Genomic DNA, 18486 nt, shown 5'->3' on the forward strand with positions numbered 1-18486 from the left:
CGGAGCCGACGACGTCTCCAGCTTTCGGTGGGGTCTCGTCGAAGGCGCATCAACGACAATATGGTTCGAAAGCCGGGTAAGTTCTCAGCTCATGAAGCGAATGGGTTTTGCAGCCGATAGGATGCCGCAATGCCGGAACATAACAGCCGGTTCGTTACAAATACAAATACAACCCGCGGTTGTGGCTCGGTGGTTCTGCTGCTGAGCACGAAGTCGCGGGTTCGATTTCCGGCCCGCATTTCGAATGAAAAAGCGCTCCTGCACGGTAATCCGGGTTCAAGCACCGTGTAGGCGCGCGAAGCTAATCCCAACATTCACGGCGTCCCTCTTAGCCCACAGTGCAGTTACTGGACGTTAAAATCCACAATTAAATTTTCCCATATCAAATGCAGATTGCGCAGCAGGGTTTGACTGATAACAACGCAGCTTTCTTTAACATCGAATTCACCTAATCCGCGGCTGTGTGTGCTACATTGTTTATTATGATAATTAGTACGGTACATGAAGCTGTATCTGCAACACACCTCTAACCTTCAAGCAGTTACTGAGTGACCGGCGCACGGTGACCCGCCACTTGTGGTAAAGTGATTGGCCTGCTAATACGATCACCGCGGCGTGACCAATCGTAGATGCCGCTTACCTGACAGAAATTTTGTGAATACTGGTCCTGGTCGTTGCGTTTTAGTACCAAAAAAAAAAGACTCGAACTATCAAGCATTTTCTTTTTCAGGGTTATTTGATTTCTGATGCAAAGTATATGCGACTGCAGAAGCTGGCGTTGACGAGCTTTGGGGAACCAGTTCACTTATTTCACGCGTTTATCTTTTATTGCGCATACTGACTCGAGCACCGCAATACATTTTATCTTCTTCATCCTCCTTCTTGGGCAGTTACTTATCAGAATGGCCACTTTTTTCTTCTGCAAGGTTCGCTAAATATAGAACCTCCACATCGCTAAATAACCGCTAAAAAAGCTACCAACAATGAAAACGCCTATACTAAGCAGGCCGTTTTACCTAGGGCAAATACCTAATATTAAGCTTGTGATGGCTCAAATGAAAAGAGGAACCTTTCCATTCGTGGGCCAGTCCACTCAGAAACCTATATCGCAGCGGGCGCCCAGCCTCTAGGCCGATTCGATAGTCCGCGCTTCATTACGGAGAGCGGCAGTGCTTACCTGCGCTGCAATAGGCCACGCGTAGTTCAAGATAATGCCCTCCAAGCACTGCCACGTCATTGATGATTTGTATATTCAGGGAGAGCATGAGAACATTAGCGCTTTCGCCTGTTCTGCGAATCCTCTAAATATTCTCGTGGTCTCCCTAAATCTACATGCGATGCATCCACTAAATAGGTGCACGCCGCGGGTGCACAGAATATCTGGACTCGATGCTCTCGTTCCTCCTTTCATTCTTCTCTCTGAGAAAGGGACTGAATGCTGTGTCGCGAAAATTTGCACACTGAACGCATATTTCTGCGGTTCGGGACCGTAACGGCAAGTTTTTAAAGAATAAACGGGAACGCATCCTTGCTTTCTCTTATATTCTTATTACTGTTGCTAGCACGAGGCCTTCAAGGCCAGACTCTTGGCTGCATGGCGTGCTCAGAGATGATCATAATGAGAATGCCGTAGTATACGATGGGTGGCGATTATTGGAATTATGCATTCGTTATTCCGCGCTTTTTGATATACAAGTAGCCATCATGAATTGCCGGGAAGGGAACAAGAGTTCAGGATCGCCAGTCAGCCTCTAGAATCTGCGAAGGAGTACGTTTACCTAGGTCAATTACTCACAGGGAACGCTGATCATGAAAAGGAAATTCAGAGAAGAATAAAAATAGATTGGAGCGCACTCGGCAGACATTGTCCGATCCTGACTGGAAGCTTACCATTATCATTGAAAAGGTGTACAATCAATAAATACTACCGGTGCTAACATAATAATAATAATAATAATAATAATAATAATAATAATAATAATAATAATAATAATAATAATAATAATAATAATAATAATAATAATAATAATAAAAATAATAATAATAATAATAATGTCTTCATTTGTGTCCCATAAAAGTACACGACACGGGAGACCTGCAGTAAAAGCTGTTATAAATGACAGTTTGACAGAGCCGTAGGCCCCCCATACACGGGGCAATTACATAACGACAAAAAAGGCATATAATACATGGTCATATTTGAAATTACACATTCCGAGCGTACAATGTAACGAACACAAAAATAAGGCAAGATGGAAATACAAATTGCAAGTTCACTCATACAATAAAACATCACAGTCAACGACGGAGTAGTCACAAAAGAAATAACATAAATGCAGTTTCACTTATCCGCAAGAAATAACAGTAACACATACACAATGATGGTAAAGAGAAACAAAACAGATAAAGCACACATTGTAAATTGAAAGAGGGAAGACGGAACCATTCCCTCACCATCTACACTGTTAGGGATAACGGGGTAAAGAAAAACTTGGTTTTCAGAAACGAAAAGTTAAGAAAGTAACGGCCTAGCCGAAGTTCTTTGAATGTTATATCTTCAAGTTTAACGTGTTCATTATTTGATCTATTAAGTAACCTGGGTAATTTGTTCTGTAGTGTCTGTAGACCATACGTTGTTTTATAAGTTCTCACTTTCCAGGGCATAGTGTTACGTGTCAGGCGAGCAGAAGTGTTTTCCTGTAGGTTAGCTAAACGTTGTAAAAAGGAGCTATTATTTACTTTTTCGTTTTTAAATGCTTTGCCTAAGATGTAGTCGAACAATTTGGCAACTGGGGGAGAAACTTGGAGTCTAACAAAGAAGCTTGAAAACAAGTTAAGGACCGCGCAAAGAGCAATGGGACGAAGACTGTCAGGCGTAACGCTAAGAGACAGGAAGAGAGCGGTTTGGATCAGAGAGCAAACGGGTATATCCGATATTCTAATTCACATTAAGAGAAAAAAAATTGAGGTGGGCAGGTCATGTAATGCGTAAGTTAGATAACCGGTTACAGAATGGGTGCCGAGAGAAGGGCAGCGCAGTCGAGGACGGCAGAAGACTACGTGGTGTGATGAAATTAGGAAATTCGCGGTCGCTAGTTGGAATCGGTTGGCGCAGGACAGGGGTAATTGGAGATCGCAAGGAGAGGCCTTCGTCCTGCACTGGACAAAAATGGGATGATGGTGATGAGACTCTTGTATCAAACGGGCAGCTAGCGAAGGCCCCCTTCGCCAGCTGGCCGTTTGGGATACAAGACAAACTGCACCTATGAAGCTAAATAATGAGTCAGCATAACAATGCGTAAATATAGGCCCGATTACGTAGTCACATTTAACTTAAGGAAGTACCGGCGAGTGCGAGTGGCAGCCTACGTGAACAGCAACGTGCCGATGTCGATAGCCCGCAGTGTCGTCGCTTGTAGCTTTTTGTGCGTGCACTGCATGAAATGAGGAATCGTTTATTTCAAATCCGTATGGTCAAAACTGAACTACAGAAGCAGTTTTCTTCATCCTAATGACTTTATTAGCTTCAGGTAAGTCGTTCAGGTCCTCCAACAGTATAAACGCAAGAATTGAAACTGAAACCCTGAAGTTCCCTGTATTTTCTGTATTTCTTTTCTACAGAGAATGTGTGAAACAGTAGTTCGTGCCTCAAATTTTGATATTGAAATGTATGCTGTTTTGTTTTTCACGCTTCTTGTGCCCACATTATGTTTGATAAGTTAGAAGGAGTATCACCGGCTTATCATACTGTATGCCTTGTAAAGGGGGTGCGAACCTCTGTCATGTGAATTAACTTTCACTTTTAGTTCGGTCTTTCCCCCATTCAATATGAAAATAAACTCAATTCAATTAAACTCGGCGACTGCGATAGACCTAACCTCGGCTGAGCACGATCGATATCGGCTCAAACTGTGTGTGCGGATGGCAAGGGCTAAAGTTCGTGCAGCCAATAACGCAACAACATTTGCCTCACATCTCTTGCCCGTCCACAGAGAACCTAACTTTTCGCGACAGCAACTTCTCTCGCCAAACAGTAGTTTATTATCACTAGCTCACTGCTCGGCCCTGTCAACTGCCGTTGATTTCCAGCATGCTCAGCGTATACATCCTTTTACGTCATAATACAACGGGGCCAGTAGCTGAGGAGCAGGCAAGGCAGATGGAACAAAAAGGAATGAGCGAAATCTATTCATAAAAAAAATCTGCGCAAGTCTCAAGCCTGATGTTTTTAAAGGGCCCCTCACCAGGCCCCATAGGAAATTTTGGTTATACGCTGAAAGTTATTACGTGTCCTCTAGTGAGCGTTCTGCCGCAAAAATTTTTCAAGTCGGCTCATTAATAGCCGAGATAGAAATACCAGTATTTCAGTGCCGCGAACCCATGATATCAGCAGGCGAGCTCCACTGCCAAGCAAGACGCGCTCTCTACTCGCCCCGTCTAGCCTACGCAAGCGAAATTCCTTCCCTGCGTTCTCCCATGCCGGATCTCGAGGATCGCGTGACACATACGTCACGGGCCCCGCCTTCATTTCTTTTCCCTCGTTTTTTTTTTTTTTTTTTCGGCGATGCGCAGTTTCGGTGGCGGCGTTGCGCAGGAACTGTTATCGTTTCGCGCAGCGCACGATTTTGTGCGCTGTGCACGATTTTGCGCGCTGTGCACAAGGATACATGACTAGCGGTATGATTCAGCGCTACACAAATACTGAGGCAGAACAAGCGGATCGCAGAGCGTGATCACGCGCTGGAACAGGGTAGAAAATGGCATAGTTTCAGTACCTGCGCACGTGACCGCACGACCGTGGGAACAAGCAGACGAAGCGGAAGTACATCTCTCTTGCTTCGGTGCTAACTAAAGAAAAAAAAAACACGCAGACATTCCGTTTGGGTGTTTTATTATTTCTATAAACTTCAATTCGTCAATTCAAGCAACAGATCACACAAATAACAGGTGGTGCCTTGAATAATTCTCGAAGTCAAGTGTCACCACGAGCGACGTCACACTGCGGACTCGAGTACGCAGGCACAGGGACACTAGTACGTCATCCTCCGGCTTGGAGCGCGGTGGCTGCGAGGAGAAGGAAAAACGGTGTTCGGTTTGAAATTTGAGATCTTTCCGAGGAGCGTAGCGATGTAATACTTGCAGACACGATCATTATCACGCAATGTATGCTCTGCGCTTGTCAGCTCAAAATGGCCGGACCTGGTGGGGGCACTTAAGAAATGACGGAAGTGTGCAGACGAACGCAGTGAGCACATTTCATTCCGATCAACTGACAATGAAAAATAGCCGGAGTTGCCCTTTAACAAGCGTACACTTAAGACGGGATAAAATAAGCCAAGCACATGACAAACGGTAACTCCCAACAGCGAGTTGGCGCTTGTCCTTTGCCTGCCTTCTCCCGCCCCGTCTTATGGTGTGAGTGTTGAACCTGCAAGTAAAAAACAATTAGCCCAGCAACACGTTTTTTTCAAGCTGTCTTTCTTTCTTTATTTTTCACCTTGAAGTAATCGTACAAACACGCCACACAATTCTCTCAAGCACATTCACAATGTGCCAGCCATGTAAAAAATAAACGCACACAGAGTTGTTGCTTATGAATTTGATGGACGTAAATTGGTATCTTATGACCGTGCACAATTATAATGACACGCCGCTGTGGTTTTTTGACTATGGCGTTGTGCTGCGGAGTGCGAGGTCTCGGGTTAGACTCCCGGTGGACGCATTCTGAGGGAGGGAGAATACAAAATTATGTTAACAATAAAATGCAGGGCGAAGGCCTCTCCCTGCGATCTCCAATTACCCAAGTCCTGCGCCAACCGATTCCAACCAGCGCCCGCGAATTTTCTAATTTCATCGCTCCACCTAGTCTTTTGTCGTCCTCGATTGCGATTTCCTTCTCTTGGTACCCATTCGTAACACCAATGGTCCAACGGTTATCTAACTCGCGCATTACGTGATAAGCCTCACCAGTTCTTCTAATCTCACTACGGCCGATGATATCACAAACTATGTCTGATAGTTCCTCAAAGTGTCCTGCTAAGCTAGCCTCACTCGAGAGGATACGGGTGTTAAAGGTTGCAACGGTCAGTTTCCATTGGCGGCCTTTCCGGATCCAGAGATTCTTAGCACCCTCTGCTGCGTTACAGGTCTGACCGCCGCCTTGGTCAGGTGCTCCGCAGCTGCTGGGGACTGAGGGCCATTGGGTAATTGAGGGAGCCATGTGGAAGGGGACGGCGGAATACTGCACCGGGGAGGCCAATTCCTATTCTGGTGAGGGAGTGTCTTGCTGAAGCTTAGTGGGCCTTCCTAATTTGGCTGTACCTGGATTAGTGCAGCCCCACTCGCTCTCGGCATCTTTTGCCGGTGACAGGCGTCACTCCAAGCCTACTGATATGGAAATGACGACCGACGGTCTAAGAGGGGCAAAGTGCATGTGCGCCTATTTATTATCGAATGCGCTTATATTTTTCCACGCACATACTCCCACTAGATTCACGTTGTCACGTAGAAGTGTAATATATCTGTTAGAGTTCATTAGCCGGAAACGCACTATACTTCGCAATTTGAGGGTTACATGTATGTTTATCATTTTGTGAGCGGGTTTCAAAGCTTTGATCTAGTCGCCTGCTGGTGTCGCCGCTTGCTTTCGTCTGCGCATTTCACCGTCGAGATAGGACGTAAAGCAAGACGTAGCGTGATCCGCCCACAGAAACATGCTGCAATCGCTCGTGTACTTAGATCTATGTGCACGTTGGAGAACCCTAGGCGGTTAAAATCAATGCGGAGTCCCCATACTACGGCGTCCCTCAAGATTACAGCATGTTCTTGGCACACCCTGGAATTTATTATTATTATTATTATTATTATTATTATTATTATTATTATTATTATTATTATTATTATTATTATTATTATTATTATTATTATTATTATTGCCGCAATCACTTCAGCAACACTTTTTCGCGCTAAGGCACCAGCCGTAATAGGGGTCACTTTGTCGTGTGATTCTGAACTTTTGAACATTGTTCATTGATAGGATCGAGCGTTGCGCGGTCATGTATCATGTACATCATCAGGTATATGCATCAGCTCACAAGCGAAATTATTCAAAACTATTATACGAGAAAGAAACATTTTATGCTTCTCCGTGTAGCTATTGTAGGTTTTGTCAGCAAATGGACAAGCCTAACTCGCAGGGTTTGAATTGAATTCTGGGGTATTACGTGCCAAAATCACCGTATGATGATGAGGCTCGCCGCAGTGGGGGATTATGCATTGATTTCTACCACCAGGGGATCCTTAACGTGCCCCCAAAGCACGGGACTCGGGCGTTTTAGCCCCCATGGAAATGCGGCCGCCGCGGCCGGGGTTTGATCTCGCGACCTCGTGTTTAGCAGAGCAACACCATAGCCGCTAAGCCACCGCGGGGGGTCTCGCAGGAAGTGTGCCAGCCCAAAGGAAAATATTCAGGATGATGTGTCATTGAAATATGCTAACGCACAAAGAATGTTTCAGATTAGGCGCAGCGAGCTTTAAGAAAGGTTAATTTTTCGCTTTCCGGAATAAAAAAATCTGTTTGTTCTGCTGCTTGCATTACCTGTAGCGTGCCGCAGTCTCAAGGCTGGATGTAGCGAGAAATTGTGCATCATCATCATCATCATCATCATCATCATCATCATCATCATCATTAGCTTGGTTACGCCCACTGCAGGGCGAAGGCCTCTCCTATACTTCTCCAACTACCCCGGTCATGTACTAATTGTGGCCATGTTGTCTCTGCAAACTTCTTAATCTCATCCGCCCACCTAACTTTCTGTCGCCCCCTGCTACGCTTTCCGTCCCTTGGAATCCAGTCCGTAACCCTTAATGACCATCGGTTATCTTCCCTCCTCATTACATGTCCTGCCCATGCCCCCATTTCTTTTTCTTGATTTCAACTAAGATGTCATTAACTCGCGTTTGTTCCCTCACCCAATCTGCTCTTTTCTTATCCCTTAACGTTACACCCATCATTCTTCTTTCCATAGCTCGTTGTGTCGTCCTCAATTTAAGTAGAATACTTTTCGTAAGCCTCCAGGTTTCTGCCCCGTACGTGAGTACTGGTAAGACACAGCTTTCATACACTTTTCTCTTGAGGGATAATGGCAACTTGCTGTTCATGATCTGAGAATCCCTGCCAAACGCATCCCAACCCATTCTTATTCTTCTGATTATTTCAGTCTCATGATCTGGATCCGTGGTCACTACTTGTCCTAAGTAGATGTACTCCCTTACCACTTCACACTATATTCACACTATCAATCAGGTGATAGAGAAATGTGCGGAATATAAGCAACCCTTATATATAGCTTTCATTGATTACGAGAAAGCGTTTGATTCAGTCAAAACCTCAGCAGTCATGACGGCATTACGGAATCAGGGTGTAGACGAGCTGTATGTAAAAATACTGAAAGATATCTATAGCGGCTCCGCAGCCACCGTAGTCCTCCATAAAGAAAGCAACAAAATCCCAATAAAGAAAGGCGTCAGGCAGGGTGATACGATCTCTCCAATGCTATTCACAGCGTGTTTACAGGAGGTATCTAGAGACCTGGATTGGGAAGAATTGGGGATAAGAGTTAATCGAGAATACCTTAGTAACTTACGATTCGCTGATGATATTGCCTTGCTTAGTAACTCAGGGGACCAATTGCAATGCATGCTCACTGACCTGGAGAGGCAAAGCAGAAGGGTGGGTCTAAAAATTAATCTGCAGAAAACTAAAGTTATGTGTAACAGTCTCGGAAGAGAAGAGTAGTTTACGATAGGTAGCGAGGCACTGGAAGAGAAATTGTGCACCAAGCGCCAAAGGCTAAATTATGCAATTATTTGCACGTTTATAAGTATGTAGCTGCCACCCAAGCAGGCATTACGAAAGCTAAAACCAGCAGAGATTAAACTCTTAATTACACACATTACCATGAATGCAAAATACCAGTCACTTTCCGCATGTCTGATTAGGGCATGTCCAGTTATATATATATATATATATATATTGCAGGCCTTAAGGAAGGCATTTGGTAATGGGAAAAAAGCATTTTTACCCGAAAGAGCGGGAAATTGGCCGACTTGGTGTTTATTCATGGCACTGCCCGTTACCATGAAAACTCATTAGTCACGCAGCCCAATATTACGCGACATCAGGATAAAAACAAGAAAAAGTAGGCAACGGGATAGTGCTAGTGAATATTCCAGGAACATATTTGCACTACATAGTAGGCGTACAAATGCAAAAATCACCATATCAAGTGCTGAGTCACTGCGAGGCAAATAAAGAGAGAACAGAAAAGAACAAGATTAAAAAAAAGAGACTCTATGCTGGCAACGATTAAACTATTCAATCTACGATAAGCTACCAGTTTACAAGCAATGGATGGTGCGTGAACCCACACATTATTCGTTTAGAAAAAATAACTAATAAACATAAGATAAGTACGGACTACAGATAGTACACAATTAGTCGATAAGCGTATAGAAAAGCCCAGGGAAAATAAATGCTCGAAAGGACTAAACGGTTGAGATGGTAAAGAGAGAGAGATTTATTTACAGAAAGGCAGATATGTCGGCCCGAGCTATAACTTACTCTGGCCTGGTACTCTACACTGGGGAAAAGGGACCGGGAGGAAAATAGCTGATGAATGATGATGATGACGTGAGGAAGAGGTGCCTATATACAAGTTCACAGCGTTGTAGCATCTCTAAAGCCGTGAGTCCAGCCCAGTGGCTTTGAGCAAGGCTATAGCGGCAATTGTTATCAGGGCTGCGCTGTTTGCATTAGGCCAAGAATCTAAAAGAAAGTCGTCTGATAGCGGCCTCTTATCGACGCCTGCAATGCAAGAGACCAGTTGCTGCCGTTTTGCGCGTACGCGGGACAAACGCAAAATATTTGATCGAGTGTTTTGGGTACCTGACAGCATTCACAGTTTGGGCTACTGTCACTGCAACCTGTCAGATGTCTATAACGGTTGGTGAATACGACACCAAGGCGAATTCGGTGCACCATGCTTGCTTGGCTTCTTTTGAGCTTGTGAGGTAAACAACATTTCATTTCTTGGTCCCATTTATGTACTCACTTGTGTCGTCCATCTGGTAAGGGTCCAGTATTCCAAAGTGCGGTTGCGTAGTACTCAACGAAGTAAGGCATTTGTGTCCGTCGGTCAGAAAGGAATGCGTACTTCAGAAGTATTATTTAAAGTACTTTTCGCTTCAGCGCCTGCTTGTTCGTTCCCTATCACGCCCCAGTGGGACGGTATCCACTGAAAGCTGAGATTGTGGTCATTTCTGTTTGCGCGGTCGAGATGCTGTGCAATTTCTATAGCCATGGAATAATACGGGCCCCGTCTGAGGACACAGTCAATCGTTTGAAGAGCTGGCTAGGAATTGCAGAATATCGCCCATGCGTGAGGAGGCTCCTCGGAGAGAAATCGAAGTGCCTCCCGGATAGCAAAGAGGAGACGGTAAAACCTGCAAGGCAGAGCACTAGGCAGAGCTGAAATATTGCCTCGGGTATATCAGGAAAAGATCGCGCGCAACGCGTGAAAAGAGAGGCAACGCATACGAGGGCTCTGGCTGCCGGCTCCGCGGAAGCCAGAGCCCTCGGCTAACAGCGTCACCTTGCAACTGTAATGCGGTGCGCGCGTCGCATAATGCTTTTTTTTCCGGGGAGTGTGCCGAATGGGACCGCCGCAGAAAAACCTGCCAGCACGCGTAATCTCGGAGGGCATGCATAAACGTGTAGCATATACATAGTTAAACATATACGGAACTTCACGGCAATTCCTGGAATATTCATATAGTTACTATGGCAATAAAACGATCGTGTACTTAGATTTATGTGAATACTAAAAGGACACCACGGGTTTAGAATTTATCAGCAGTCCTTTGCTACGGCGCCCCTGACATACCGCTGGGCGGTTTCGAGATGTTAAACTTGATAATTAAATTTTAACGATTAGCAAATAATTACTTGTTTTGTTCAATCTATGTCTTATATATAACTATATATTTCTTCTATTTTCATTGATTTCCTCATTAGTCAAAAGCAATGTCCTAAATTAATGAGTACTTGTATAGTTCCGTAAGCTCAAATTTGAAATTGAACGTACATCGCGTTAGAAAAGAAAATGTTCAATAGTTCCCAGTCCGCTACATCTCCCTCAATCATTTTTTTTCCGCTTTTCAACGATGTGGGTCAAAACATCTAAAAGAAGACAAATGATCGCGGATCCACGCGCACACCGCGCGCGACAGCAGCGCGATCGAATGGAGCTTTAAGGAACTAAAATGACGCGGTGGCTGACTTGGTAGTTGAAGTCCGCAGCGCGGCGGTGCAACAGCAGCAATGAATAGAAATGCTTTTTGAAAACAATGTCTCCGTCAGCGAGTTACCCCCCTCCCCTTTTTTTTTTTCCGTATCGGGTATCTGAATTTCTACGGGTTTTTTTTTTTTTCGTGGGCCGATGCCGGAGATAGGGCTGTCTAAAATAGTGGGTCGATTCCAATGGTAGTACAGCTTTAAACTGTGGGCACCTTCCGTGAGTATGCGCATATTGGTCGATCCCGAAGGCAATGTAGTTTAGCAATGTAGGCCCATCCTGAACGCAGCAAGTTTTAGGATGTCGCAATTTCTCCGGAAAGGCGAAGCGTCGATGACTATAGCACATTAGCAGACAGCTATACGTACTAAGGATAGCCGCTTTATCGCCCGTGTAAAATCGTAAACATTCGCTTACTAACTAAATTAACAAGCATGGTGTCACGCGCGCACAGGCAACCAAACAGATCTTACTCGATGAGCGCGGGCACTCGCTGTCAAAACTCTGGCGGGAAGAAAAGTAGCTGCAGCAGCGAGTGAGTTGACTTTAGTGTTGGCTCTCGTTTCAGCGCGAACTAAACGGTGAGAACAAGGAGCACACGAAGCTGCAAGCACTCGGAGCACTCGGACTCTGCAATCGTCGAAGATGGCCTTCGCGACGCGCGACGCGCAGCCGCGCCATGCGCAGCAACCGCCGAAGTAGAACGCCCCCTTCCGAGCGCGAAGTACGTTCACGGGCTTCTTTCGTGCTCGGAAAAACACATTTATGTAGCGCGTATTGCGCAACAGAAAGCTGTATCGGGAGCGTTCAAGTTGCTGTACAATTTTCTCATTGACAGTTTTCATCTAATTGTAATATTTGAGAATTTCATTAATTGATTATGTCTAATTACGTAGTTAGGCGGAATGCAAAAAATAATTTGAGTATCTCCAAGCTGGCGGCAAGCAACATTACCTTGGTTCTGTCCGGCTACGTGACATTTACGTATATTTAAATCTTGGTGCACGATAGCTGGGACACCCTGTATAAACCGCGAAAGTTCGCCATTCAGAGATCCTTTCAAACCTATAGTATAGCCAGGGTAACTCCGGCAGCCAGCGGCACTCAAGCATACCACGAGCCAAGCCAGTTATGGCGTGTTGTTCCGAGGATATATCACGTGATGTGCACTTTTGGCGAGCAGGGAGAGAACGACAGCAGAGGAGGTTGCCTTGCGGAGGCCTGACGTCATGCTCCCTCCTACGTTTATTTCTTTCTTTCCTGAGGCAAGCATACGGCACCTTCTCTGGTGGCGACGTCATTTCGAACCGACTCCAAGACGCTTCAAACAGTCGAAACGTTGTAACATGACGCCATCGACACTGGGGTCTCAACGCGTCCTTGAGGCCCCTAGTGAACCCGTAGATCTATCTGCTGCATTTCGAATAGCGACGAAACTCATCCCAGTTGTAATTGCATGTAGTGCTTTCAATTTTTCCTATCTTTATCAGATTATCACAAAAGGTGCTCGAATATCCAACATATAATATACGACTCGAACGCTGCCGCTTCTACTTGAAGTTTTTCTACGATAATTTGGCATTCAATTCTACCGAACATTTTCATCTGTCCGAATACATAGCGAGCGCCTGGCCGACTGAAGCATACAATTTTCTGTCTAAAGGCAGCCGTGAAGTTACTGCGAGCGACCGCTGCGAAGAGCATGAGTATGTTACAACATTCGTGATAAATGAGTGAAGAATGAGTATCAAAAAAAGACGGAAAGACACAGAATAGAGACATAACATTAAAATTTATTCATAGAATTATATGAACGTCGATCTTGTCTTAGTGAGCGTCGACACTTGGTTGACCCTTTCGTTTTAATGACTAGGACTTGAACTGACTCCACAGATTTTCTTTTGCCTTCTGTATATTTTCTTGAGTAGTTTACGTACCTGTTTCCAAAGGTCGAGTATTCAACGTCACTCCACCAGCACGTATAGCCCGCTATGGTGGCATAGTGTCTATGGCGTTGCGGTGCTAAGCACGAGGTCGAATTGGGTGCACGTTAAAGAACCCCGGGAGGTCATAATTAGCGAGGATTCCACCATTACGGCGCACCTCATAATCACGTCGTGCTTTTGACGCGTAAAATTCGAGAACTTAATTTTTAAACACGCATGCGAGAATGCCGGCAGGTCTGGTACTTATCACATATTGGCACAGAATGGAAAGACAGCCTGCACCTCTCGCACCAAACCACTATACGCGTACTTTCGTTTTACGGACATACTGCAGTAATTACGACCCGTGCAGCTGTGCAGCGCCTGCTGTTGCTGCTCGTGCTGTCCCGTGGTGGGGGAGACGCGCAGGAGATGCGCGTCGAGCCCGGACAGGCGCCGCCCGAATGCCGTGACACGCACGGCCATCTGCCCGGCGGTGCGCTCAGCTACGGCTACACCAAAGCGCTGCTGGGGCGCCTCGAAGCCTGCGTTCTCTTCAACCGACGGTTCATGGCGGAGGTATGGGCTGACTTCCGGGCCACGGAGATGGGATTCCCACGTACCGCGTTCTGCGTTATTACTCAGGAATTGGGAGGATTACGTTTTGTGCCACGCAAGTAATCTCTCCTTTCGTCGGAAATTTTTCATTTAAATTTTGAACGAAAAGAAATGTTTCGTGTGAGAGGAACAGGAGATGAGCGACTGGAAGTTTACTAATGTCCCGTCGGCTGCTCTTTACTGGGGGAAGAGGAGAAGGCATCGAATAGAGAGCAAACATTTCCATTATCCTGAAGTGATATATAGCTTGCTCCGCATTACCCTATAATTTGTGGAGCTCACGTACTCAAAGTCATCATATTTACTCTTCTTGTGTCCAGTCAGAGTGAACGTACTACACTGGGAGTATGACAACTCCCGAAAATTGAGTCAAGTGTTACACTCTTAAAAAAGTGCACACTCTTTCGGGCGAATCTTGCCCCCGAACAATAATCGTCATCAGCCCTTACGCACACATCCTTTTTTTGCTCTCTTCCTATCAGGAACCCTTATGTCACGCTGATATGCGCATTCCTTTCGTGACCTATAAGTGGCGAAGGCGCAGTTGCGTTAAATAATGGAAATGCAAGCAAGAGAGATGACGAACAGGGTTTGGAGACAAGATGAGCCCTAAAGGTCGCAATTTTTCTTACAGTGCTATACAGAACAAACAGCTACTAACGCATAATGAAGTCGCGATCACTCCCATTATGTTTAGTGTGTGACTACAAAGAACATTAATAATTGTGGAGAGTGTGGGGAAATGGCTCTTGCGAAGAAGTTAATGCACCCGCCGTGGTTGCTCAGTGGCTATGGCGTTGGGCTGCTGAGCACAAGGTCGCGGGAACGAATCCCGGCCATGGCGGCCGCATTTCGATGGGGGCGAAATGCGAAAACAACCGTGTGCTTAGATTTAGGTGCACGCTAAAGAAACCCAGGTGGTCAAAATTTCCGGGGTCCCTCACTACGGCGTGCCTCATAATAAGAAAGTGGTTTTGGCACGTAAAACCCCATAATTTAATTTTAAGAAGTTAATGGGAGGGAAAAGTTAATTTCCTACTCGATACAGGTTTGAATAAGATAAAAAGGAAACTCCACGTCACTTCGGTGGTAGTTTCTTCAAGTCACGAGTAGTTATAACCATGGCAGAACGAGTGCTGTGGTGCCTCAATCTGACGACTTGTGGCCAGTAAAACAACTCAACGCCACTGCGGGAGCTTTCTTTCCTGTAAGATGGCGACACCAGTATGCTGGCATCGTCAAATTGTTCCCGCCCAGGTCCAGGTGCGGCATGTGCGTGCACGACAGTGTTCCTCGTTTTCACGAGAATAATGAATTCATGCCAAATTACATTTTTCACATAGCGGACAACACAACGTTGTCTTATTGTGAGATGCCCTCTCTGTGAAGCAGCGTTATACAGGAAATACTTTTTCTTTAAATGCAATACACCCCCTTTCGTGCAGATGTAGACGTAATGTCGCCGCCATCAGCGCCGAGTACACGGTATACGCGGTCGAGAAAATGGAAGTTCGAAAATATGCGAGGAGCTTTTCGGCGATATTTTAGTCATTTACCGAGAAATAGCGACGGAAATCGGGCTTTTCCTGCCCGTGAATATGAATTCCAAGTCCTAGTATGAAGCACGCCTACAAGCAATTATTGTCGGCGTTTTTCCCAACTAGACATGCGTTTCTACTAAGAAAATGAAAGTCCATGCCCCTTATTTATTCTTACTCTTGTTCAGCGAACCATAAACTCGTAGATTTTGTCCGAAATGCTGGAATAGTCATGGCAGTTTGATGTTACAGAGGCTTATGTGCATCTCACGCAAAAGTGCTGCTTAGAAAGTATCTTGTTAAGTGAATGTGATGCGAGTCCAATTACAAAGAGGCTGCGTACAGCTGATCTGTGCGAGTGATAGACTCACTGGAAGAATTGCTTAAAAAAGCACGAACGCAGAACATGGGCAACAGAAATAATGGATGAACACTTTTGTCCAACCACTCCATTCCAATTTACAACTTCACAAGAAAATAACATCAATGTGGGTCTCGTGCTGTGTGTCCATAACTATGACAAAATGTTTAAAAATAATACTTTATTTGGAAACTTTGAAATACACTGACGCGAAATTTATGGCGCCTTAAATCTATTGAGCCCTTAAGCGTGACATGCTTCTGGCATAATATATTGCAACAAACAGAGATAATTGAATTGTATTTTTATTGCAGGATTTTATTGGCATCGGTAGCATTGGAGGTTGGCAATATCACTAACAACACCTCTTGCGATTTAATAATGGGCACGAAAAGAAAGCCGGCTGTTGACTGCCGTAGACGATGACTGCCCACTATGCGATTGCATATCTGTGCATGACGCATGCGACGTATCCGTGTGCAGTAGAAGCACCAGAAGTGCCCTTCGGCGAAACGCAGCTTTACGGGCCATACGACTGGTGGCAGCGTCGGGGCAGTGAGTTTCACGCTTCGTTCTTATTCTTTCTTTGCTCGCGCCCTTTATTGTGTTTCTACTTACGTTATCTCATTGAGTTGTCAGTATCCTATTCTTGCTCTTGCCCGCGAACCGGAGTAGCAAAGTGAGTAAACTCCGCTTTAGTCATCCTGTTACCTTCCTTCTTTTTTAGTTATTTTTACAATTATTTTTTTTGCTCGCCTCTTTAGCCAGGCTGATTCTATGCGTGCGACGCCCGAACTCACCATATTGTGGTGAGATATGTTGGGTTCAACATATCCAACGACATGACTGAGAACTCGCAAATCAACTCAAAAGCTTGTGAAAATCGTCATTTTAGATGGCTCTTTAGGTTCTCAGTTATTAGCATCTAGTACGACGAACGAGGGTCAAGTGACATATCGTAAGAGGGATGCAAGGGCAGAAACTCGAAACTTGAAAGCAACTGCTCCTAGAAGCGCTGAAGCACCGTTTCTTATAAATATCTCATCACAGAGAAAGAAAGTAATATATTTGAATAACTGGAATCTACTTTCCTAGCCACACATAATGCACGCCGCGCTAGGGCTTCTTGCGGCCACATTTATTGGTTAAACCGATGCGAAGTTTCAAGTGTGTAAGCTTAAAAAAATTGCCAAATTTCATGCACAAAAATAAAGAAGCTCGCGAGCAAAGTTATACATGAATCGGAATGGGGAAGTTAAGTGTATGTTAAAAGATATTTATTTTGTTTTAATAATGCGTCTCCAAAGTACACAATTTTTTTTATAATCTCAAAAAGTTATAGTGGAAATGTGAACACAAGCATATATTCATGGCGAACCGAGCATTCTTTTAATTGTAAATGCGGTTTGGCAGTAACGCGAACGTTAACTGGTTTAATGCACCGGCATGAAATTTTTTCGCAGCATTGCGGAAAACTATAGCGATCTTTTCTTTTTTTGCGCACACAGCAAGTTTCCAATTAATCTGTTTTAGCAACCCATAAATTCCTTAATGGTAATGTGAACCTGTGCAGCTCTTATAATGCGCACGTTGTGAGACACGTCGAGTCTCACCGGGCTAAGAATTAAAATGTTTTACCACTTGGTGTTGAAGTGACAAGAAATTTAAAACTTACATGCAAGAATTTTTATTATAAATATTCAAAACACGGGTAGAGTTGGTCCCAGTGAACTTGTGCTTCTTGCTATGTTGCTTGCTGTGCTTTCTTTCTTTTCTTTCTTTTTCTTCCTGCGCCTGGTCTATAAATGTAGTTTGTTTTCCGCAGGAACTGGTCTATTGGCTATCACTCCACTTACTGCGTACACATTTCACAGTGTTCATATGGCTGAAAAGAAGAAAAAAAGGATCTCATTTGATCCGCTTTGACTTACGGCACTGCTTGCGTTTTCACATAAATCTTCGACAGAACAGCCTTAACTTGCTAAGAATTAATATAGAGGTGCACCACACAATGGAGCAGTAATGCAACCGTACATAAGTTCGCGGATATAGGTAACAATTTTATGGTCGGCCACCGGCTTTCAGAGCTTACCGTCTGCATCAAAAATAAGTGATAAAATCTAGTTTCTCATAATATGCGACGCTTGCACACAACACGGGGCACTGTACCAGTGCAGGTTGTAGTCGTTTGTTGCGAGTTCGTGCGTCGTTATAGACGCGAAGCAAGGCGCCTATGCGTGTTCTTGTAGCCTGGCACCTGCGCTCTGCCTCTCACAAGTTGATTCTGTGCTTATAGAATCTTCAAACATGATCCTAAGTGCCCGAAATGTCTTCGTGCACAAAGTTTGTTAGCGGAAAGAGCATAACAGACGCATTTCGAGAGATATATTGTGAACGTGATTTGTTTCTTCACACAAAGTGATGTAGCTGATATTCTAGATGAGAGAAAGAAGCGAAGCTAGGCAGATGATGTCATTCGTCGAGAAGATAACCGGTGGTGTGGCAGAATAGCGGGTGCCAAGTGAAGGGAAACGCAGCCGAAGACGGCAGGGGTGATCAGATGAGATTTCGGGCATAGGATGCACAGTCGAGTAGCGCAAGACAGCGGTAATTGGAGATCATTGGGAAAGATCTTCCCATCTCCCAGCGATACAGGCGAAATAGGCTAATATGCCTAGCTCTCATTAAAA

General features: G+C 44.8%; 1 protein-coding gene across 1 annotated transcript in view; it reads left to right on the forward strand.

Moving 5' to 3' along the window:
* LOC142565857 (uncharacterized) overlaps nucleotides 1-18486 on the forward strand; it is a 32084-nt gene continuing 13598 nt past the window's right edge. The window contains exons 1-2 of the mRNA XM_075676405.1: nucleotides 1-76; nucleotides 13653-13858. Coding sequence (XP_075532520.1) covers nucleotides 61-76; nucleotides 13653-13858 — 222 coding nt within the window. The 5' untranslated portion in view covers nucleotides 1-60. The remainder of the gene's footprint in view (nucleotides 77-13652; nucleotides 13859-18486) is intronic.

This window comes from Dermacentor variabilis, unplaced genomic scaffold (genome assembly GCF_050947875.1).
Source record: "Dermacentor variabilis isolate Ectoservices unplaced genomic scaffold, ASM5094787v1 scaffold_12, whole genome shotgun sequence".
Lineage (NCBI taxonomy): Eukaryota > Metazoa > Arthropoda > Arachnida > Ixodida > Ixodidae > Dermacentor > Dermacentor variabilis.